General features: G+C 51.2%; 1 protein-coding gene across 3 annotated transcripts; it reads right to left on the reverse strand.

Moving 5' to 3' along the window:
• Positions 1-632: 632 nt before the first annotated feature.
• On the reverse strand, positions 633-22524 carry LOC106575933 (ribosome biogenesis protein wdr12-like). Of its 3 annotated transcripts, XM_045699663.1 has the most exons (14): positions 22272-22524; positions 21803-21897; positions 17729-17823; positions 16895-17001; positions 12648-12763; positions 11874-12028; positions 9815-9860; positions 8212-8297; positions 6699-6839; positions 4064-4169; positions 2456-2588; positions 1879-1951; positions 963-1051; positions 633-860 (listed from the first exon to the last, which is right to left on the reverse strand). In XM_045699663.1, the coding sequence occupies exons 1-13, from the start codon at positions 22394-22396 to the stop codon at positions 974-976; spliced, it is 1356 nt and encodes a 451-aa protein (XP_045555619.1). In that variant the 5' UTR covers positions 22397-22524; the 3' UTR covers positions 633-860; positions 963-973. The 3 variants fall into 3 exon arrangements, with proteins under 3 accessions (XP_045555619.1, XP_045555620.1, XP_045555617.1); XM_045699661.1 differs by having other exon boundaries at positions 689-1051; XM_045699664.1 differs by lacking the exons at positions 16895-17001; positions 17729-17823; positions 21803-21897; positions 22272-22524 and adding an exon at positions 13091-13095 and having other exon boundaries at positions 688-1051.
• Positions 22525-24126: the final 1602 nt, after the last annotated feature.

A 24126-nucleotide genomic window follows, 5' to 3' on the forward strand; every position in this document is an offset into this window, starting at 1 on the left:
TCTCGTCTACGCTCCAGCGTCTGTCTGTCTCCCCTCTGTCTCGTCTACGCTCCAGCGTCTGTCTGTCTCCCCTCTGTCTCGTCTACGCTCCAGCGTCTGTCTGTCTCCCCTCTGTCTCGTCTACGCTCCAGCGTCTGTCTGTCTCCCCTCTGTCTCGTCTACGCTCCAGCGTCTGTCTGTCTCCCCTCTGTCTCGTCTACGCTCCAGCGTCTGTCTGTCTCCCCTCTGTCTCGTCTACGCTCCAGCGTCTGTCTGTCTCCCCTCTGTCTCGTCTACGCTCCAGCGTCTGTCTGTCTCCCCTCTGTCTCGTCTACGCTCCAGCGTCTGTCTGTCTCCCCTCTGTCTCGTCTACGCTCCAGCGTCTGTCTGTCTCCACCCTGTCTAGTCTACGCTCCAGCGTCTGTCTGTCTCCACCCTGTCTAGTCTACGCTCCAGCGTCTGTCTGTCTCCCCTCTGTCTCGTCTACGCTCCAGCGTCTGTCTCCCCTCTGTCTCGTCTACGCTCCAGCGTCTGTCTCCCCTCTGTCTCGTCTACGCTCCAGCGTCTGTCTCCCCTCTGTCTCGTCTACGCTCCAGCGTCTGTCTCCCCTCTGTCTCGTCTACGCTCCAGCGCCTGTCTCCCCTCTGTCTCGTCTACGCTCCAGCGCCTGTCTCCCCTCTGTCTCGTCTACGCTCCAGCGCCTGTCTCCCCTCTGTCTCGTCTCACGCTCCAGCGCCTGTCTCCCCTCTGTCTCGTCTACGCTCCAGCGTCTGTCTCCCCTCTGTCTCGTCTACGCTCCAGCGTCTGTCTCCCCTCTGTCTCGTCTACGCTCCAGCGTCTGTCTCCCCTCTGTCTCGTCTACGCTCCAGCGTCTGTCTCCCCTACGCTCCAGCGTCTGTCTCCCCTCTGTCTCCCCTACGCTCCAGCGTCTGTCTCCCCTCCGTCTCCAGTCTGTCTCGTCTACGCTCCAGCGTCTGTCTCCCCTCTGTCTCGTCTACGCTCCAGCGTCTGTCTCGCAGGCTGTGTATCTGTATGTGTACAGCTTGTTGTCAGCTCCTCCACTCAACATCAACTGCAAAAGGAGAGGAGGAGAGGAGACGAGGAGACGAAGAGAGAAGACGAGGAGAGGAGACAAGGAGAGGAGGAGAGGAGACGAGGAGAGGAGGAGAGGAGGTACAACAGTTGGAAGAGACAGAGGGAACAGAGACAGAGGGAACAGAGACAGAGGGAACAGAGACAGAGGGAACAGAGACAGAGGGAACAGAGACAGAGGGAACAGAGACAGAGGGAACAGAGACAGAGGGAACAGAGACAGAGGGAACAGAGACAGAGGGAACAGAGACAGAGGGAACAGAGACAGAGGGAACAGAGACAGAGGGAACAGAGACAGAGGGAACAGAGACAGAGGGAACACAAAACAGTGAACAAAATACAGGTTAATACAGGCTAGATGTGTGCTGGTGTCTCTCCAGGTTAATACAGGCTAGATGTTTGCTGGTGTCTCTCCAGGTTAATACAGGCTAGATGTGTGTTGGTGTCTCCAGGTTAATACAGGATAGATGTGTGTTGGTGTCTCCAGGTTAATACAGGCTAGATGTGTGCTGGTGTCTCCAGGTTAATACAGGCTAGATGTGTGTTGGTGTCTCTCCAGGTTAATACAGGCTAGATGTTTGTTGGTGTCTCTCCAGGTTAATACAGGCTAGATGTGTGTTGGTGTCTCCAGGTTAATACAGGATAGATGTGTGTTGGTGTCTCCAGGTTAATACAGGCTAGATGTGTGCTGGTGTCTCCAGGTTAATACAGGCTAGATGTGTGTTGGTGTCTCTCCAGGTTAATACAGGCTAGATGTGTGCTGGTGTCTCCAGGTTAATACAGGCTAGATGTGTGCTGGTGTCTCACCCTGCTGTCAGTCCAGTCCACACAGAGCACCTTGTCCTCATGGGCAGACATATCATACAAAGGGGCCTTGCAGCTGGAACACAAACACACTTTTGTAAACACTAGATCCCCTACCACACCAGACTCTACCCCCCGGCCTCTAAGCACCCCAGCCTCTAACCCCCTACAGCCTCTAGCCCCCCGGCCTCTAACCCCTAGCACCCCGGCCTCTAACCCCTAGCACCCCGGCCTCTAACCCCTAGCACCCCGGCCTCTAACCCCTAGCACCCCGGCCTCTAACCCCTAGCACCCCATCTTCTAACCCCTACCACCCCAGGCTCCATCTCTATCTCCCAGACTCTAACCCCTAGCACAGCCTCCAGCCCCTCCAGCCCCTCCAGCCTCTAGCCCCTACAGCCTCTAGCCCCTACAGCCTCTAGCCCCTACAGCCTCTAGCCCCTACAGCCTCTAGCCCCTACAGCCTCTAGCCCCTACAGCCTCTAGCCCCAACCACCCCAGCCTCTACCTTAACATCTCCCATCCTCTAACCCCTACAGTCTCTAGCACCTACAGGCTCTAGCCCCTACAGCATACTGACCTCCTGGTGTCCCAGAGTTTGACCAGGTTGTCGAGGGAACCAGACACCAGTTGGTGCTCATGGGAAGGAGCCCACTTCACCGCTGTGACCCAGCCGCTGTGAGAGGTAAGAGACAGCAACACCAGCGACCCGTCTACACAAACACACACACACACAGATAAATACACACCTTATGGAACAGCAGGGACTGTGAAGAGAAACACACACACGATAACACACGCACTCTACACACACACACAGATAAATACACACCTTGTGGAACAGCGGAGACTGTGAAGAGAAACACACGATAATAATACACATACACATGGGTGTTGTATTGTAGATATGTGGTAGTAGAGTAGTGGTCTGAGGTAACACACTAAATGTATTGTAGATATGTGGTCTGAGGTAACACACTAAATGTATTGTAGATATGTGGTCTGAGGTAACACACTAAATGTATTGTAGATATGTGGTAGTAGAGTAGTGGTTGAGGTAACACACTAAATGTATTGTAGATATGTGGTCTGAGGTAACACACTAAATGTATTGTAGATGTGGTAGTAGTGGTCTGAGGTAACACACTAAATGTATTGTAGATATGTGGTCTGAGGTAACACACTAAATGTATTGTAGATATGTGGTAGTAGAGTAGTGGTTGAGGTAACACACTAAATGTATTGTAGATGTGGTAGTAGAGTAGTGGTCTGAGGTAACACACTAAATGTATTGTAGATATGTGGTCTGAGGTAACACACTAAATGTATTGTAGATGTGGTAGTAGAGTAGTGGTAGTAGCCTGAGGGAGCACAGTGTGGTGTGAAAAGTGTTATGAAATGTAATGTCATGTAATATTTAAAATTGTATATAACTGCCTTAATGTTGCTGGACCCCAAGAAGAGTAGCTGCTGCCTTGGCAGGAACTAATGGAGATCCATAATAAACCCCAGGAAGAGTAGCTGCTGTCTTGGCAGGAACTAATGGGGATCCATAATAAACCCCAGGAAGAGTAGCTGCTGCCTTGGCAGGAACTAATGGGGATCCATAATAAACCCCAGGAAGAGTAGCCGCTGCCTTGACAGGAACTAATGGGGATCCATAATAAACCCCAGGAAGAGTAGCTGCTGCCTTGGCAGGAACTAATGGGGATCCATAATAAACCCCAGGAAGAGTAGCTGCTGCCTTGACAGGAACTAATGGGGATCCATAATAAACCCCAGGAAGAGTAGCTGCTGCCTTGGCAGGAACTAATGGGGATCCATAATAAACCCCAGGAAGAGTAGCCGCTGCCTTGACAGGAACTAATGGGGATCCATAATAAACCCCAGGAAGAGTAGCTGCTGCCTTGGCAGGAACTAATGGGGATCCATAATAAACCCCAGGAAGAGTAGCTGCTGCCTTGGCAGGAACTAATGGGGATCCATAATAAACCCCAGGAAGAGTAGCTGCTGCCTTGGCAGGAACTAATGGGGATCCATAATAAACCCCAGGAAGAGTAGCTGCTGCCTTGACAGGAACTAATGGGGATAAATAATAAAACACAAATACACTCACGTAAGAGAGATGTTGTAATGTACAGTGGAAAGTGTACGGAGATGTTTAAATGAAGTTTGATTTAGTTGTGACCTTTGGAGCGAGGGTCCCACAGCCGGACGTGTCTGTCAGTGCTGCCAGAAGCCAGGCGACGACACAGTGGAGAGTAGGAGATGTGGTTGAACACCTTACTGCCCGTCTATAGACAAGAAGAGAAGGAGAGATTAACCAATCAGTCATCAACTAAGAGGTTGTGAGGGGTGTAGTCTAGGGTTAGAGTCTCTCACCAGTGTGGTAGTCTAGGGTTAGAGTCTCTCACCAGTGTGATAGTCTAGGGTTAGAGTCTCTCACCAGTGTGGTAGTCTAGGGTTAGAGTCTCTCACCAGTGTGGTAGTCTAGGGTTAGAGTCTCTCACCAGTGTGGTAGTCTAGGGTTAGAGTCTCTCACCAGTGTGATAGTCTAGGGTTAGAGTCTCTCACCAGTGTGGTAGTCTAGGGTTAGAGTCTCTCACCAGTGTGGTAGTCTAGGGTTAGAGTCTCTCACCAGTGTGGTAGTCTAGGGTTAGAGTCTCTCACCAGTGTGGTAGTCTAGGGTTAGAGTCTCTCACCAGTGTGGTAGTCTAGGGTTAGAGTCTCTCACCAGTGTGGTAGTCTAGGGTTAGAGTCTCTCACCAGTGTGGTAGTCTAGGGTTAGAGTCTCTCACCAGTGTGGTAGTCTAGGGTTAGAGTCTCTCACCAGTGTGGTAGTCTAGGGTTAGAGTCTCTCACCAGTGTGGTAGTCTAGGGTTAGAGTCTCTCACCAGTGTGGTAGTCTAGGGTTAGAGTCTCTCACCAGTGTGGTAGTCTAGGGTTAGAGTCTCTCACCAGTGTGGTAGTCTAGGGTTAGAGTCTCTCACCAGTGTGGTAGTCTAGGGTTAGAGTCTCTCACCAGTGTGGTAGTCTAGGGTTAGAGTCTCTCACCAGTGTGGTAGTCTAGGGTTAGAGTCTCTCACCAGTGTGGTAGTCTAGGGTTAGAGTCTCTCACCAGTGTGGTAGTCTAGGGTTAGAGTCTCTCACCAGTGTGGTAGTCTAGGGTTAGAGTCTCTCACCAGTGTGGTAGTCTAGGGTTAGAGTCTCTCACCAGTGTGGTAGTCTAGGGTTAGAGTCTCTCACCAGTGTGGTAGTCTAGGGTTAGAGTCTCTCACCAGTGTGGTAGTCTAGGGTTAGAGTCTCTCACCAGTGTGGTAGTCTAGGGTTAGAGTCTCTCACCAGTGTGGTAGTCTAGGGTTAGAGTCTCTCACCAGTGTGGTAGTCTAGGGTTAGAGTCTCTCACCAGTGTGGTAGTCTAGGGTTAGAGTCTCTCACCAGTGTGGTAGTCTAGGGTTAGAGTCTCTCACCAGTGTGGTAGTCTAGGGTTAGAGTCTCTCACCAGTGTGGTAGTCTAGGGTTAGAGTCTCTCACCAGTGTGGTAGTCTAGGGTTAGAGTCTCTCACCAGTGTGGTAGTCTAGGGTTAGAGTCTCTCACCAGTGTGGTAGTCTAGGGTTAGAGTCTCTCACCAGTGTGGTAGTCTAGGGTTAGAGTCTCTCACCAGTGTGGTAGTCTAGGGTTAGAGTCTCTCACCAGTGTGGTAGTCTAGGGTTAGAGTCTCTCACCAGTGTGGTAGTCTAGGGTTAGAGTCTCTCACCAGTGTGGTAGTCTAGGGTTAGAGTCTCTCACCAGTGTGGTAGTCTAGGGATAGAGTCTCTCACCAGTGTGGTCTAGGGTTAGAGTCTCACCAGTGTGGTCTAGGGATAGAGTCTCTCACCAGTGTGGTCTAGGGTTAGAGTCTCTCACCAGTGTGGTCTAGGGATAGAGTCTCTCACCAGTGTGGTCTAGGGTTAGAGTGTCTCACCAGTGTGGTCTAGGGATAGAGTCTCTCACCAGTGTGGTCTAGGGATAGAGTCTCTCACCAGTGTGGTCTAGGGATAGAGTCTCTCACCAGTGTGGTCTAGGGTTAGAGTCTCTCACCAGTGTGGTAGTCTAGGGTTAGAGTCTCTCACCAGTGTGGTCTAGGGTTAGAGTCTCTCACCAGTGTGGTCTAGGGATAGAGTCTCTCACCAGTGTGGTCTAGGGATAGAGTCTCTCACCAGTGTGGTCTAGGGTTAGAGTCTCTCACCAGTGTGGTCTAGGGATAGAGTCTCTCACCAGTGTGGTCTAGGGTTAGAGTCTCTCACCAGTGTGGTCTAGGGATAGAGTCTCTCACCAGTGTGGTCTAGGGTTAGAGTCTCTCACCAGTGTGGTAGTCTAGGGTTAGAGTCTCTCACCAGTGTGGTGGTCTAGGGTTAGAGTCTCTCACCAGTGTGGTCTAGGGTTAGAGTCTCTCACCAGTGTGGTCTAGGGTTAGAGTCTCTCACCAGTGTGGTAGTCTAGGGATAGAGTCTCTCACCAGTGTGGTAGTCTAGGGATAGAGTCTCTCACCAGTGTGGTCTAGGGTTAGAGTCTCTCACCAGTGTGGTCTAGGGTTAGAGTCTCTCACCAGTGTGGTAGTCTAGGGATAGAGTCTCTCACCAGTGTGGTCTAGGGTTAGAGTCTCTCACCAGTGTGGTAGTCTAGGGTTAGAGTCTCTCACCAGTGTGGTCTAGGGTTAGAGTGTCTCACCAGTGTGGTCTATGGAGTCTCTCACCAGTGTGGTCTAGGGTTGGAGTCTCTCACCAGTGTGGTCTAGGGTTAGAGTCTCTCACCAGTGTGGTCTAGGGTTAGAGTCTCTCACCAGTGTGGTCTTCACGCTTCCGGTCTCGGCGTCCCAGAGGCGGATGGTGTGGTCCCAGGATGCACTGCAGATCTCCTCGCTGTCCAACCAGAGGACAGACGACACCGCCTCGTTGTGACCAGACAATGTCATGAGGGGTGTCTAGAAGAGGAAGATTTTTTGTTTTTTTATTTAACCAGGTAGGCCAGTTTAGAACAAGTCCTTTATTTAACCAGGTAGGCCAGTTGAGAACAAGTTCTCATTTACAACTGCAACCTGGCCAAGATAAAGCAAAGCAGTGGGACACATACAACAACACAGAGTTACACATGGAATAAACAAACATACAGTAAATAATACAGTAAAAAAAAGTCTATATACAGTGAGTGCAAATGAGATAAGATAAGGGAGTTAAGGCAATAAATAGGCCATAGTGGTGAAGTAATTACAATATAGCAATTAAACACTGGAATGGTAGATGTGCAGAAGATGAATGAGCAAGTAGATATACTGGGGTGCAAAGGAGCAAGATAGATAAATAAATAAATAAATACAGTATGGGGATGAGGTAGTTGGGTGGGCTATTTACAGATGGGCTATGTACAGGTCGCAGTGGTGGTAGTATATGGGGCTTTGGTGACAAAACGGATGGCACTGTGATAGACTGTATTATGTAACTGATGGTGGGTAGTATATGGGGTTTGGTTAAGATGATTAATACTATGATCCCCCCTAACCCCGGATAACGCCGCGAGGGATCCCCCCTAACCCCGGATAACGCCGCGAGGGATCCCCCCCTAACCCCGGATAACGCCGCGAGGGATCCCCCCCTAACCCCGGATAACACCACGAGGGATCCCCCCTAACCCTGGATAACACCACGAGGGATCCCCCTAACACTCCTCACCCTGGTCAGTCTGGGTTAATGTAAGGGTTAGCATGCTCTCCTCACCCTGGTCAGTCTGGGTTAGTCTGGGTTAATGTCAGGGTTAGTCTGCTCTCCTCACCCTGGTCAGTCTGGGTTAATGTAAGGGTTAGGCTGCTCTCCTCACCCTGGTCAGTCTGGGTTAGTCTGGGTTAGGCTGCTCTCCTCACCCTGGTCAGTCTGGGTTAGTCTGGGTTAATGTCAGGGTTAGTCTGCTCTCCTCACCCTGGTCAGTCTGGGTTAATGTAAGGGTTAGGCTGCTCTCCTCACCCTGGTCAGTCTGGGTTAGTCTGGGTTAGGCTGCTCTCCTCACCCTGGTCAGTCTGGGCTAATGTAAGGGTTAGGCTGTTCTCCTCACCCTGGTCAGTCTAGGTTAGTCTGGGTCAGGCTGCTCTCCTCACCCTGGTCAGTTTGGGTTAGTCTGGGTTAATGTAAGGGTTAGGCTGCTCTCCTCACCCTGGTCAGTCTGGGTTAATGTAAGGGTCAGTCTGGGTTAGTCTGCTCTCCTCACCCTGGTCAGTCTGGGTTAATGTAAGGGTTAGGCTGCTCTCCTCATCCTGGTCAGTCTAGGCTAGTCTGGGTTAGTCTGGGTCAGGCTGCTCTCCTCACCCTGGTCAGTCCCAGCTGTTCAGTCTTCTGTTTCTTTCTGGGTCTGCTGGGAGGCTCCTCTTCCTCCTCCTCTTCCTCTGTGGCCACTGGCAGGACAACAGAACAGTTAGCAGGGAAACACAGGAGACACATAGTTAACATGGATACTATGGACACTATAGATACTATAGATATAGTTGAAGTCGGAAGTTTACATACACCTGAGACAAATACATTTCAACTCAGTTTTTCACAATTCCTGACATTTAATCCTAGTAAAATTTCCCTGTCTGAGGTCAGTTACGATCACCACTTTATTTTAAGAATGTGAAATGTCAGAATAATAGTAGAGAGAATGATTTATTTCAGCTTTTATTTCTTTCATCACATTCCCAGTGGGTCAGAAGTTTACATACACTCAATTAGTATTTGGTAGCGTTGCCTTTAAATTGTTTAACTTGGGTCAAGCGTTTCGGGTATCCTTCCACAAGCTTCCCGCAATAAGTTGGGTGAATTTTGTCCCATTCCTCCTGACAGAGCTGGTGTAGCTGAGTCAGGTTTGTAGGCCTCCTTGCTCGCACACGCTTTTTCAGTTCTGCCCACAAATTTTCTATAGGATTGAGGTCAGGGCTTTGTGATGGCCACACCAATACCTTGACTTTGTTGTCCTTAAGCCATTTTGCCACAACTTTGGAAGTACGCGACCAAGCTTTAACTTCCTGATTGATGTCTTGAGATGTTGCTTCAATATATCCACATAATTTTCCATCCTCATGATACCATCTATTTGTGAAGTGCACCAGTCCCACCTGCAGCAAAGCACCCCCACAACATGATGCTGCCACCGCCGTTTTACTGTGGATATAGATACTTTTGTACCTGTTTCCTCCAGAATCTTCACAAGGTCCTTTGCTGTTGTTCTGGGATTGATTTGCACTTTTCACACCAAAGTACATTCATCTCTAGGAGACAGAACGTGTCTCCTTCCTGAGCGGTATGACGGCTGCGTGGTCTCATGGTGTTTATACTTGCGTACTATTGTTTGTACAGATGAACGTGGTACCTTCAGGCATTTGTAAATTGCTCCCAAGGACGAGCTAGACTTGTGGAGGACTACAATTCTTTTTTCTGAGGTCTTGGTTGATTTCTTTTGATTTTCCCATGATGTCAAGCAAAGAGGCACTGAGTTTGAAGGTAAGCTTTGAAATACATCCACAGGTACACCTCCAATTGACTCAAACGATGTCAATTAGCCTATCAGAAGCTTCTAAAGCCATGAGATCATTTTCTGGAATTTTCCAAGCTGTTTAAAGGCACAGTCAACTTAGTGTATGTAAACTTCTGACCCACTGGAATTGTGATACAGTGGATTATAAGTGAAATAATCTCTCTGTAAACATTTGTTGGAAAAATTACTTGTGTCATGCACAAAGTGGATGTCCTAACCGACTTGCCAAAACTATAGTTTGTTAACAAGAAATTTGCGGAGTGGTTGAAAAACAAGTTTTAATGACTCCAACCTCAGTGTATGTAAACTTCCACCTTCAACTGTACATGGAGCTGTAAACTAATCTAACTCCATTATCATCCCAAACAACCCAGAGGTTGTCCAATAGGACTGTACCTGCTGACCAGATCTTCAGCATCTTGTCCCAGGAACCACTGCAGAACTGAGAGGAAGGTAGACACATATACATCTATTAGTTCCTGAGCAGTGATGTTGACAACTGCATATCCCCCCAGTCTTCTCCTCCTCCCACCAGTCTTCTCCTTCTCCCACCCCCAGTCTTCTCCTTCTCCCACCCCCAGTCTTCTCCTTCTCCCACCCCCAGTCTTCTCCTCCTCCCACCCCCAGTCTTCTCCTCCTCCCACCCCCAGTCTTCTCCTTCTCCCACCCCCAGCCTCCTTCTCCCACCCCGTCTTCTCCTTCTCCCACCCCCAGTCTCCTTCTCCCACCCCGTCTTCTCCTTCTCCCACCCCCAGTCTTCTCCTTCTCCCACCCCCAGTCTTCTCCTCCTCCCACCCCCAGTCTTCTCCTCCTCCCACCCCCAGTCTTCTCCTCCTCCCACCCCGTCTTCTCCTCCTCCCACCCCCAGTCTTCTCCTCCTCCCACCCCCAGTCTTCTCCTTCTCCCACCCCCAGTCTTCTCCTCCTCCTCCTCCTCCCCCCAGTCTTCTCCTCCTCCCCCCAGTCTTCTTCTCCTCCTCCCCCCAGTCTTCTCCTCATCCCCCCCAGTCTCCTCCTCCCACCCCCAGTCTTCTCCCACCCCCAGTCTTCTCCTTCTCCCACCCAGTCTTCTCCTTCTCCCACCCCCAGTCTTCTCCTCCTCCCCCATTCTTCTCCTCCTCTCCCCAGTCTTCTCCTTCTCCTCCCCCCCAGTCTTCTCCTCCTCCCCCCAGTCTTCTCCTCCCCCTCCTCCTCCTCCCCCAGTCTTCTCCTTCACCCACCCACAGTCTTCTCCTTCAGTCTTCTCCTTCTCCCACCCCCAGTCTTCTCCTTCTCCCACCCCCAGTCTTCTTCTCCTCCCCCAGTCTTCTTCTTACCCCCGTCTTCTCCTCCTCCCCCCCCAGTCTTCTCTTCCCCCCAGTCTTCTTTTTCTCCCACCCCCAGTCTTCTCCTCCTCCCCCCATCTTCTCCCCCTCCCACCCCAGTCTTCTCCCCTCCCACCCCCCAGTCTTCTCCTTCTCCCCCCAGTCTTCTCCTTCTCCCCTTCTCCTCCTCCCCCCCGTCTTCTCCCCCTCCCACCCCCAGTCTTCTCCCCTCCCACCCCCAGTCTTCTCCTTCTCCCCCCCAGTCTTCTCCTTCTCCCACACCCCCCAGTCTTCCCCTTCTCCCACCCCCCAGTCTTCTCCTTCTCCCACCCCCCAGTCTTCTCCTTCTTCTCCACCCCCAGTCTTCTCCTTCTTCTCCACCCCCAGTCTTCTCCTTCTTCTCCACCCCCAGTCTTCTCCTTCTTCTCCACCCCCAGTCTTCTCCTTCTTCTCCACCCCCAGTCTTCTCCTTCTTCTCCACCCCCAGTCTTCTCCACCCCCAGTCTTCTCCACCCCCAGTCTTCTCCACCCCCAGTCTTCTCCACCCCCAGTCTTCTCCTTCTTCTCCACCCCCAGTCTTCTCCACCCCCAGTCTTCTCCTTCTTCTCCACCCCCAGTCTTCTCCTTCTTCTCCACCCCCAGTCTTCTCCTTCTTCTCCACCCCCAGTCTTCTCCTTCTTCTCCACCCCCAGTCTTCTCCTTCTTCTCCACCCCCAGTCTTCTCCTTCTTCTCCACCCCCAGTCTTCTCCTTCTTCTCCACCCCCAGTCTTCTCCCTCTTCTCCACCCCCAGTCTTCTCCCTCTTCTCCACCCCCAGTCTTCTCCCTCTTCTCCACCCCCAGTCTTCTCCCTCTTCTCCACCCCCAGTCTTCTCCCTCTTCTCCACCCCCAGTCTTCTCCCTCTTCTCCACCCCCAGTCTTCTCCCTCTTCTCCACCCCCAGTCTTCTCCCTCTTCTCCACCCCCAGTCTTCTCCCTCTTCTCCACCCCCAGTCTTCTCCCTCTTCTCCACCCCCCAGTCTTCTCCTTCTTCTCCACCCCCAGTCTTCTCCTTCTTCTCCACCCCCAGTCTTCTCCTTCTTCTCCACCCCCAGTCTTATCTCCCCCCCAGTCTTATCCTTCCCCCCCAGTCTTATCCTTCCCCCCCTCTCACCTTAGTGCGTGTGGGATCCGTGGCGATAGTGTCAACGCTCCCAGCGTGTCCACGGCAACAGTGTCTAGCTTTCAGCTTGTTCCTCTCAGAGTTCCACTCCCACACCAGAATGGTTTGGTCCAGAGAGGCCGTGAGCAGCAGGGAGGTCAGGCCATCTAGACAAACATAGGGGTGTCAGGATGAGACCGTCTAGGCAAACATAGGGGTGTCAGGATGAGACCATCTAGACAAACATAGGGGTGTCAGGATGAGACCATCTAGGCAGACATAGGGGTGTCAGGATGAGACCATCTAGGCAGACATAGGGGTGTCAGGATGAGACCATCTAGGCAGACATAGGGGTGTCAGGATGAGACCATCTAGGCAAACATAGGGGTGTCAGGATGAGACCGTCTAGGCAAACATAGGGGTGACAGGATGAGACCATCTAGACAAACATAGGGGTGTCAGGATGAGGCCATCTAGACAAACATAGGGGTGTCAGGATGAGACCATCAAGACAAACATAGGGGTGTCAGGATGAGGCCATCAAGACAAACATAGGGGTGTCAGGATGAGACCGTCTAGACAACATAGGGGTGTCAGGATGAGGCCATCTAGACAAACATAGGGGTGTCAGGATGAGACCATCAAGACCAGGGTTCCCCAACGGGCGGCCCTCAGGCTGAATTTGGCCCGTGGGTGATTTTATTTGGCCCCCAAACTTAAAAAATAATCAACAATTGTAAAAACACCAGCAAATCAGCTCCTAGTGACCCAGACCCTCCCCCTCACCTCTCTTGACCCAGGCCACGTCCTTCACCACGTCCGTGTGTCCAGCCACCGTCATCACAGCCTTGCCCTCCAGAGACCAGATCTTGGCCGTCTTATCATAGGAACCCGTCAGGATCCTGGAGCAGACATCATTAAAATAGGGTCTCTGGGTTAGGGTATCTGGGTTAGGGTCTATACCATTCAGAGTCTGGGTTAGGGTCTCTACCATTCAGAGTCTGGGTTAGGGTCTCTACCATTCAGAGTCTGGGTTAGGGTCTCTGGGTTAGGGTCTCTGGGTTAGGGTCTCTGGGTTAGGGTCTCTACCATTCAGAGTCTGGGTTAGGGTCTCTGGGTTAGGGTCTCAACCATTCAGAGTCTGGGTTAGGGTCTCTGGGTTAGGGTCTCTACCATTCAGAGTCTGGGTTAGGGTCTCTGCGTTAGGGTCTCTGGGTTAGGGTCTCAACCATTCAGAGTCTGGGTTAGGGTCTCTGGGTTAGGGTCTCTGGGTTAGGGTCTCTGGGTTAGGGTCTCAACCATTCAGTCTGGGTTAGGGTCTCTGGGTTAGGGTCTCTAGGTTAGGGTCTCTACCATTCAAAGTCTGGGTTAGGGTCTCTGGGTTAGGGTCTCAACCATTCAGAGTCTGGGTTAGGGTCTCTGGGTTAAGGTCTCTACCATTCAGAGTCTGGGTTAGGGTCTCTGGGTTAGGGTCTCTACCATTCAGTCTGGGTTAGGGTCTCTGGGTTAGGGTCTCTACCATTCAGTCTGGGTTAGGGTCTCTGGGTTAGGGTCTCTGGGTTAGGGTCTCAACCATTCAGAGTCTGGGTTAGGGTCTCTGGGTTAGGGTCTCTTACCATTCAGAGTCTGGGTTAGGGTCTCTGGGTTAGGGTCTCTGGGTTAGGGTCTCAACCATTCAGAGTCTGGGTTAGGGTCTCTGGGTTAGGGTCTCTTACTATTCAGAGTCTGGGTTAGGGTCTCTGGGTTAGGGTCTCAACCATTCAGAGTCTGGGTTAGGGTCTCTGGGTTAAGGTCTCTACCATTCAGAGTCTGGGTTAGGGTCTCTGGGTTAGGGTCTCTACCATTCAGTCTGGGTTAGGGTCTCTGGGTTAGGGTCTCTACCATTCAGTCTGGGTTAGGGTCTCTGGGTTAGGGTCTCAACCATTCAGAGTCTGGGTTAGGGTCTCTGGGTTAGGGTCTCTTACCATTCAGAGTCTGGGTTAGGGTCTCTGGGTTAGGGTCTCTGGGTTAGGGTCTCTGGGTTAGGGTCTCTGGGTTAGGGTCTCTGGGTTAGGGTCTCAACCATTCAGAGTCTGGGTTAGGGTCTCTGGGTTAGGGTCTCTTACCATTCAGAGTCTGGGTTAGGGTCTCTGGGTTAGGGTCTCTTACCATTCAGAGTCTGGGTTAGGGTCTCTGGGTTAGGGTCTCTTACTATTCAGAGTCTGGGTTAGGGTCTCTGGGTTAGGGTCTCTTACCATTCAGAGTCTGGGTTAGGGTCTCTGGGTTAGGGTCTCTTACTATTCAGAGTCTGGGTTAGGGTCTCTGGGTTAGGGTCTCAACCATTCAGAGTCTGGGTTAGGGTCTCTGGGTTAAGGTCTCTACCATTCAGAGTCTGGGTTAGGGTCTCTGGGTTAGGGTCTCTACCATTCAGTCTGGGTTAGGGTCTCTGGGTTAGGGTCTCTACCATTCAGTCTGGGTTAGGGTCTCTGGGTTAGGGTCTCTGGGTTAGGGTCTCAACCATTCAGAGTCTGGGTTAGGGTCTCTGGGTTAGGGTCTCTTACCATTCAGAGTCTGGGTTAGGGTCTCTGGGTTAGGGTCTCTGGGTTAGGGTCTCAACCATTCAGAGTCTGGGTTAGGGTCTCTGGGTTAGGGTCTCTTACCATTCAGAGTCTGGGTTAGGGTCTCTGGGTTAGGGTCTCTTACCATTCAGAGTCTGGGTTAGGGTCTCTGGGTTAGGGTCTCTTACCATTCAGAGTCTGGGTTAGGGTCTCTGGGTTAGGGTCTCTTACTATTCAGAGTCTGGGTTAGGGTCTCTGGGTTAGGGTCTCTTACCATTCAGAGTCTGGGTTAGGGTCTCTGGGTTAGGGTCTCTTACTATTCAGAGTCTGGGTTAGGGTCTCTGGGTTAGGGTCTCAACCATTCAGAGTCTGGGTTAGGGTCTCTGGGTTAAGGTCTCTACCATTCAGAGTCTGGGTTAGGGTCTCTGGGTTAGGGTCTCTACCATTCAGTCTGGGTTAGGGTCTCTGGGTTAGGGTCTCTACCATTCAGTCTGGGTTAGGGTCTCTGGGTTAGGGTCTCTGGGTTAGGGTCTCAACCATTCAGAGTCTGGGTTAGGGTCTCTGGGTTAGGGTCTCTTACCATTCAGAGTCTGGGTTAGGGTCTCTGGGTTAGGGTCTCTGGGTTAGGGTCTCAACCATTCAGAGTCTGGGTTAGGGTCTCTGGGTTAGGGTCTCTTACCATTCAGAGTCTGGGTTAGGGTCTCTGGGTTAGGGTCTCTTACCATTCAGAGTCTGGGTTAGGGTCTCTGGGTTAGGGTCTCTTACCATTCAGAGTCTGGGTTAGGGTCTCTGGGTTAGGGTCTCTTACTATTCAGAGTCTGGGTTAGGGTCTCTGGGTTAGGGTCTCTTACCATTCAGAGTCTGGGTTAGGGTCTCTGGGTTAGGGTCTCTTACTATTCAGAGTCTGGGTTAGGGTCTCTGGGTTAGGGTCTCAACCATTCAGAGTCTGGGTTAGGGTCTCTGGGTTAAGGTCTCTACCATTCAGAGTCTGGGTTAGGGTCTCTGGGTTAGGGTCTCTACCATTCAGTCTGGGTTAGGGTCTCTGGGTTAGGGTCTCTACCATTCAGTCTGGGTTAGGGTCTCTGGGTTAGGGTCTCTGGGTTAGGGTCTCAACCATTCAGAGTCTGGGTTAGGGTCTCTGGGTTAGGGTCTCTTACCATTCAGAGTCTGGGTTAGGGTCTCTGGGTTAGGGTCTCTGGGTTAGGGTCTCAACCATTCAGAGTCTGGGTTAGGGTCTCTGGGTTAGGGTCTCTTACCATTCAGAGTCTGGGTTAGGGTCTCTGGGTTAGGGTCTCTTACCATTCAGAGTCTGGGTTAGGGTCTCTGGGTTAGGGTCTCTTACCATTCAGAGTCTGGGTTAGGGTCTCTGGGTTAGGGTCTCTTACTATTCAGAGTCTGGGTTAGGGTCTCTGGGTTAGGGTCTCTTACCATTCAGAGTCTGGGTTAGGGTCTCTGGGTTAGGGTCTCTTACTATTCAGAGTCTGGGTTAGGGTCTCTGGGTTAGGGTCTCAACCATTCAGAGTCTGGGTTAGGGTCTCTGGGTTAAGGTCTCTACCATTCAGAGTCTGGGTTAGGGTCTCTGGGTTAGGGTCTCTACCATTCAGTCTGGGTTAGGGTCTCTGGGTTAGGGTCTCTACCATTCAGTCTGGGTTAGGGTCTCTGGGTTAGGGTCTCTGGGTTAGGGTCTCAACCATTCAGAGTCTGGGTTAGGGTCTCTGGGTTAGGGTCTCTTACCATTCAGAGTCTGGGTTAGGGTCTCTGGGTTAGGGTCTCTGGGTTAGGGTCTCAACCATTCAGAGTCTGGGTTAGGGTCTCTGGGTTAGGGTCTCTTACCATTCAGAGTCTGGGTTAGGGTCTCTGGGTTAGGGTCTCTTACTATTCAGAGTCTGGGTTAGGGTCTCTGGGTTAGGGTCTCTTACCATTCAGAGTCTGGGTTAGGGTCTCTGGGTTAGGGTCTCTTACTATTCAGAGTCTGGGTTAGGGTCTCTGGGTTAGGGTCTCAACCATTCAGAGTCTGGGTTAGGGTCTCTGGGTTAAGGTCTCTACCATTCAGAGTCTGGGTTAGGGTCTCTGGGTTAGGGTCTCTACCATTCAGTCTGGGTTAGGGTCTCTGGGTTAGGGTCTCTACCATTCAGTCTGGGTTAGGGTCTCTGGGTTAGGGTCTCTGGGTTAGGGTCTCAACCATTCAGAGTCTGGGTTAGGGTCTCTGGGTTAGGGTCTCTTACCATTCAGAGTCTGGGTTAGGGTCTCTGGGTTAGGGTCTCTGGGTTAGGGTCTCAACCATTCAGAGTCTGGGTTAGGGTCTCTGGGTTAGGGTCTCTTACCATTCAGAGTCTGGGTTAGGGTCTCTGGGTTAGGGTCTCTTACCATTCAGAGTCTGGGTTAGGGTCTCTGGGTTAGGGTCTCTTACCATTCAGAGTCTGGGTTAGGGTCTCTGGGTTAGGGTCTCTTACTATTCAGAGTCTGGGTTAGGGTCTCTGGGTTAGGGTCTCTTACCATTCAGAGTCTGCCTCCACTGAACTGATCCAGTCATCATGCATCATACACTCCTCTGGTTGTGGAGCGGTGAACCTCTCCACATACTCTATCTCCACCACATCTTCCTGTAACACAGTCAAAACACGCTTCCAGTCATATTGGCATACTGAGCAGGCTCCTAGTAAACCCTACTGTCCAGAGGTCCTCCTAGTAAACCCTACTGTCCAGAGGTCCTCCTACTGTCCAGAGGTCCTCCTACTGTCCAGAGGTCCTCCTACTGTCCAGAGGTCCTACTAGTAAACCCTACTGTCCAGAGGTCCTACTAGTAAACCCTACTGTCCAGAGGTCCTACTAGTAAATCCTACTGTCCAGAGGTCCTCCTACTGTCCAGAGGTCCTCCTAGTAAACCCTACTGTCCAGAGGTCCTCCTACTGTCCAGAGGTCCTCCTACTGTCCAGAGGTCCTACTAGTAAACCCTACTGTCCAGAGGTCCTACTAGTAAACCCTACTGTCCAGAGGTCCTACTAGTAAATCCTACTGTCCAGAGGTCCTCCTACTGTCCAGAGGTCCTCCTAGTAAACCCTACTGTCCAGAGGTCCTCCTACTGTCCAGAGTCCAGAGGTCCTCCTACTGTCCAGAGGTCCTCCTACTGTCCAGAGGTCCTCCTAGTAAACCCTACTGTCCAGAGGTCCTCCTACTGTCCAGAGGTCCTCCTACTGTCCAGAGGTCCTCCTAGTAAACCCTACTGTCCAGAGGTACTCCTAGTAAACCCTACTGTCCAGAGGTCCTCCTACTGTCCAGAGGTCCTCCTACTGTCCAGAGGTCCTCCTACTGTCCAGAGGTCCTCCTCACCGTTGAGATGCCTTCAGCCTCCATGTGATTTGACAACGATGTCCGCAGGAACTGACCTTGCACCAGGAAGTCAAACTCAATCTGGCTGTGAGACCCTACAACAACAAAGCACAAAGATGAGACACTCAATATGATGCTAATACATTCATCAGTGATCTAGGCCAAACCAAGACAGCACCAGTCCTGAAATAATTCAATTGGAGAATAATAGTTACAAGGACAAACAATGTGTGTAATGTGACAAAAGGCCATATAAGACATGGAGTGGACATTGGCAGTGGGTGGACATGGAATATTGGTCTCCTGAGTGTAAACACACGTCTTCCTATAGACCTGGGGCTCTCAGATGTCTCCTGAGTGTAAACACACGTCTTCCTATAGACCTGGGGGGCTCAGATATCTCCTGAGTGTGGACACGTCTTCCTATAGACCTGGGGCTCTCAGATGTCTCCTGAGTGTAAACACACGTCTTCCTATAGACCTGGGGGGCTCAGATATCTCCTGAGTGTGGACACGTCTTCCTATAGACCTGGGGCTCTCAGATGTCTCCTGAGTGTGGACACGTCTTCCTATAGACCTGGGGGGCTCAGATGTCTCCTGAGTGTAAACACACGTCTTCCTATAGACCTGGGGGGCTCAGATGTCTCCTGAGGGTTTTGTATGGTCCGTCTGTGGTATCGGGGCGGGTGGAGAAGAAGCTAGGAAAGCTGCAGTCAGTCAAGGTAGCATGAAGTGGATTCATTATGATTGATGTCAGTGGAGGCTACTGAGGGGAGGACGGCTCATAATAACATCCGGAACGGAGCCAATGGAACGGCATCAACCATGGAAACCATGTGTTTCATACCATTCCACTCCAGCCATTAGCACGAGTCCGTCCTCCCTAATTAAGGTGCCACCAACCTCCTCCGATATATGTAGTGGCTGGAGAGTGGAGAGTCTGGCCCTGATGCTGTGCTATGAGGTGGCTAGAGGGAGGAGAGTCTGGCCCTGATGCTGTGCTATGAGGTGGCTGGAGGGAGGAGAGTCTGGCCCTGATGCTGTGCTATGAGGTGGCTGGAGGGTGGAGAGTCTGGCCCTGATGCTGTGCTATGTAGTGGCTGGAGGGAGGGGAGTCTGGCCCTGATGCTGTGCTATATAGTGGCTGGAGGGAGGAGAGTCTGGCCCTGATGCTGTGCTATGAGGTGGCTGGAGGGAGGAGAGTCTGGCCCTGATGCTGTGCTATGAGGTGGCTGGAGGGAGGAGAGTCTGGCCCTGATGCTGTGCTATCAGGTGGCTGGAGGGAGGAGTCTGGCCCTGATGCTGTGCTATGAGGTGGCTGGAGGGAGGAGAGTCTGGCCCTGATGCTGTGCTATCAGGTGGCTGGAGGGAGGAGTCTGGCCCTGATGCTGTGCTATGAGGTGGCTGGAGGGAGGAGAGTCTGGCCCTGATGCTGTGCTATGAGGTGGCTGGAGGGAGGAGAGTCTGGCCCTGATGCTGTGCTATGAGGTGGCTGGAGGGAGGACAGTCTGGCCATGATGCTGTGCTATATAGTGGCTGGAGGGAGGAGAGTCTGGCCCTGATGCTGTGCTATGTGGTGGCTAGAGGGAGGAGAGTCTGGCCCTGATGCTGTGCCATGAGGTGGCTAGAGGGAGGAGAGTCTGGCCCTGATGCTGTGCCATGAGGTGGCTAGAGGGAGGAGAGTCTGGCCCTGATGCTGTGCCATGAGGTGGCTAGAGGGAGGAGAGTCTGGCCCTGATGCTGTGCTATATAGTGCCTGGAGGGAGGAGAGTCTGGCCCTGATGCTGTGCCATGAGGTGGCTGGAGAGAGGAGAGTCTGGCCATGATGCTGTGCTATATAGTGGCTGGAGGGAGGAGAGTCTGGCCCTGATGCTGTGCTATATAGTGGCTGGAGGGTGGAGAGTCTGGCCCTGATGCTGTGCCATGAGGTGGCTGGAGAGAGGAGAGTCTGGCCATGATGCTGTGCTATATAGTGGCTGGAGGGTGGAGAGTCTGGCCCTGATGCTGTGCTATGTGGTGGCTGGAGGGAGGAGAGTCTGGCCCTGATGCTGTGCCATGAGGTGGCAAGAGGGAGGAGAGTCTGGCCCTGATGCTGTGCCATGAGGTGGCTAGAGGGAGGAGAGTCTGGCCCTGATGCTGTGCTATGAGGTGGCTGGAGGGAGGAGAGTCTGGCCCTGATGCTGTGCTATATAGTACCTGGAGGGAGGAGAGTCTGGCCCTGATGCTGTGCCATGAGGTGGCTGGAGGGAGGGGAGTCTGGCCCTGATGCTGTGCCATGAGGTGGCTGGAGGGAGGAGAGTCTGGCCCTGATGCTGTGCCATGAGGTGGCTGGAGGGAGGAGAGTCTGGCCCTGATGCTGTGCTATATAGTGGCTGGAGGGAGGAGAGTCTGGCCCTGATGCTGTGCCATGAGGTGGCTGGAGGGAGGAGAGTCTGGCCCTGATGCTGTGCCATGAGGTGGCTGGAGGGAGGAGAGTCTGGCCCTGATGCTGTGCTATATAGTGGCTGGAGGGAGGAGAGTCTGGCCCTGATGCTGTGCTATATAGTGGCTGGAGGGAGGAGAGTCTGGCCCTGATGCTGTGCTATGTGGTGGCTAGAGGGAGGAGAGTCTGGCCCTGATGCTGTGCCATGAGGTGGCTAGAGGGAGGAGAGTCTGGCCCTGATGCTGTGCCATGAGGTGGCTAGAGGGAGGAGAGTCTGGCCCTGATGCTGTGCTATGAGGTGGCTGGAGGGAGGAGAGTCTGGCCCTGATGCTGTGCTATATAGTGCCTGGAGGGAGGAGAGTCTGGCCCTGATGCTGTGCCATGAGGTGGCTGGAGAGAGGAGAGTCTGGCCATGATGCTGTGCTATATAGTGGCTGGAGGGAGGAGAGTCTGGCCCTGATGCTGTGCTATATAGTGGCTGGAGGGAGGAGAGTCTGGCCCTGATGCTGTGCCATGAGGTGGCTGGAGGGAGGAGAGTCTGGCCCTGATGCTGTGCCATGAGGTGGCTGGAGGGAGGAGAGTCTGGCCCTGATGCTGTGCTATGAGGTGGCTGGAGGGAGGAGAGTCTGGCCCTGATGCTGTGCTATATAGTGGCTGGAGGGAGGAGAGTCTGGCCCTGATGCTGTGCTATGAGGTGGCTGGAGGGAGGAGAGTCTGGCCCTGATGCTGTGCTATGAGGTGGCTGGAGGGAGGAGAGTCTGGCCCTGATGCTGTGCTATGAGGTGGCTGGAGGGTGGAGAGTCTGGCCCTGATGCTGTGCTATGAGGTGGCTGGAGGGTGGAGAGTCTGGCCCTGATGCTGTGCTATATAGTGGCTGGAGGGAGGAGAGTCTGGCCCTGATGCTGTGCTATATAGTGGCTGGAGGGAAGAGAGTCTGGCCCTGATGCTGTGTTATATAGTGGCTGGAGGGAGGAGAGTCTGGCCCTGATGCTGTGCTATGAGGTGGCTGGAGGGAGGAGAGTCTGGCCTTGATGCTGTGCTATGAGGTGGCTGGAGGGAGGAGAGTATGGCCCTGATACTGTGCTATATAGTGGCTGGAGGGAGGAGAGTCTGGCCCTGATGCTGTACTATATAGTGGCTGGAGGGAGGAGAGTCTGGCCCTGATGCTGTGCCATGAGGTTCTCCCTGATAGGGTGATGTTAGGACAGTTATCCGGTTAGTGCCAGAATTTTGGGCATGTAGCGTCAGTGTGTAGAAAGGTCCAGCTGAGATGTGGTGGGGTGGAGCTTTCCATTTAGTGAAGCCGTCAGGAGGAAAAGCCTCCAGTGTAGTAGCTGGGGAGGCAGTCAAGCCTCCAGTGTAGTAGCTGGGGAGGCAGTCAAGCCTCCAGTGTAGTAGCTGGGGAGGCAGTCAAGCCTCCAGTGTAGTAGCTGGGGAGGCAGTCAAGCCTCCAGTGTAGTAGCTGGGGAGGCAGTCAAGCCTCCAGTGTAGTAGCTGGGGAGGCAGTCAGCGAGGTCCTCAGAAGGCCCGGTTGGAATAGATATAGGTAGCTACAGTTGGTGGCTGTAATGCAACATTATACTGGATGCCAACAGCCATTAAACCCCAATGAAGAACCAATAGAAAAGCACCATTCTGACATCTAATCTCACCGTTCTTTGCTTCCAGCAGCTTGTTGATGACGTTGCTGAGTTCCTGCACCTCTGAGGCAGCAGGGATGGAGAATGGGACGTCATCTACGGAATATCTGAGGGACGACGTCGGTAGGTTATGCTATATCAATCATTTAACATGACTAAGTCACTGCTTACAGACAAATAGATAGTTGGCTAGCTAACTTTGAACTTGTAGTTATCAGCTAGGCTAGTAAACATAGCAACCCATAGGATTTATATTTACAATCTTCCCTGGTCAGCTTAACCCACACTAAGTTCAATAAATCATCATTATCAAAGCACCTTAATGCAACTGGCCTGCTAAGGATCCAATATGATTACCGTTACCAACAGCATGGCTAACACTCCCATAGACTTCTCCTTCATGCTCGATAGCAACTTAGCTCCCTAACGAGCAAGCTAACTAGCTAGCGGCTAGCTTTACAATTCAGCAAGAAATACTTACTTTTTGTTATCCGTAAAGAACCTTGTTTGTAACTGAGACATGTATGTTCTGTTGTTGAGTAGTAAGTGTATAAAAGCGTTTCCCAGACTGGTCCTCGTTGCTGTCCACATCAAGCAGGACGTCATGCCATGTGGGTCAGAATCAGCGCTACTGCGTCAGATGTGGAGACATGTTAGTGGATCATGGAAAAGTCGATCACTCTTCCCTACTCCTCTAGTGATGTCTGGAGACAACAACAACAACAACAATAGGCTTTTACATCTAATCGTTTTTTTGTCCTGAAAGCAGCCATCCAGCACCACATTACCTTCGCATATTCAGGGAAATGTTCTAGCTATAGACCGTATATTATAGACGCTACGAGCACCACATTACCTTAGCATATTCAGGGAAATGTTCTGGCTATAGACCGTATATTATAGACGCTACGATAACCACATTACCTTAGCATATTCAGGGAAATGTTCTGGCTATAGACCGTATATTACAGACGCTACGAGCACTACATTACCTTCGCATATTCAGGGAAATGTTCTGGCTATAGACCGTATATTATAGACGCTACGATAACCACATTACCTTAGCATATTCAGGGAAATGTTCTGGCTATAGACCGTATATTATAGACGCTACGATAACCACATTACCTTCGCGTAGTCAGGGAAATATTCTGGCTATAGACCGTATATTATAGACGCTATGATAACCACATTACTTTCGCATATTTAGAGAAATGTTCTGGCTATAGACCGTATATTATAGACGCTACGATAACCACATTACCTTAGCATATTCAGGGAAATGTTCTGGCTATAGACCGTATATTATAGACGCTATGATAACCACATTACCTTAGCATATTCAGGGAAATGTTCTGCCTATAGACCGTATATTATAGACGCTATGATAACCACATTACCTTCGCATATTCAGGGAAATATTTTGGCTATAGACCGTATATTATAGACGCTACGAGCACCACATTACCTTAGAATATTCAGGGAAATGTTCTGGCTACAGACCGTATATTATAGACGCTATGACAACCACATTACCTTAGCATATTCAGGGAAATGTTCTGGCTATAGACCGTATATTATAGACGCTATGATAACCACATTACCTTAGCATATTCAGGGAAATGTTCTGCCTATAGACCGTATATTATAGACGCTACGATAACCACATTACCTTAGCATATTCAGGGAATGTTCTGGCTATAGACCGTGTATTATAAACGCTATGATAACCACATTACCTTCGCGTAGTCAGGGAAATATTCTGGCTATAGACCGTATATTATAGACGCTATGATAACCACATTACTTTCGCATATTTAGAGAAATGTTCTGGCTATAGACCGTATATTATAGACACTATGATAGCCAGCAATGCATGTTAAAAGGCCTTTTCACACTGCATTGTTCTTAACCACAGGCTATCTGAGAATGGCTCTGGGCTAGTTTATCAAAACAATTAAAGAGCTTTAAATCAAAATCAAATTGTGTTTCTGCGTTGCTTTCTCAAATGAACATGACCTTTTTGTCCAGTTGTAATCTCTGCGAGGGGTTTTATTTGATTTTCACACTCTTCAGGATATCATCCATTTTGCTGCTTATCATAATGGCATGCATTACCAACGCTGCCATACTGTATGTCTACAGTATGATAGCATTACCAATGCTGCCATACTGTATATCTACAGTATGATGGCATTACCAACGCAGCCATACTGTATGTCTACAGTATGATGGCATTACTGGCCTAATGGACATGTGCAATCAATGTGCCCTTTGTCACTATACATCTGAAGCAGAGAATAGCTGAACTCATACATCATTTCCTTATTGTTGAG

This window comes from Salmo salar, chromosome ssa17, assembly GCF_905237065.1.
Source record: "Salmo salar chromosome ssa17, Ssal_v3.1, whole genome shotgun sequence".
NCBI lineage: Eukaryota > Metazoa > Chordata > Actinopteri > Salmoniformes > Salmonidae > Salmo > Salmo salar.

Coding starts and splice junctions, on each gene's coding strand:
- LOC106575933 (XM_045699663.1), bottom strand. CDS start 22,396: ATGACGTCCTGCTTGATGTGGACAGCAACGAGGACCAGTCTGGGAAAC. Junction 12,764..16,894: donor GTGGAGGCAGACTCTGAATG/GTAAGAGACCCT, acceptor TGTCTGCTCCAG/GATCCTGACGGGTTCCTATG. Junction 1,952..2,455: donor AAACTCTGGGACACCAGGAG/GTCAGTATGCTG, acceptor TTTGTGTTCCAG/CTGCAAGGCCCCTTTGTATG.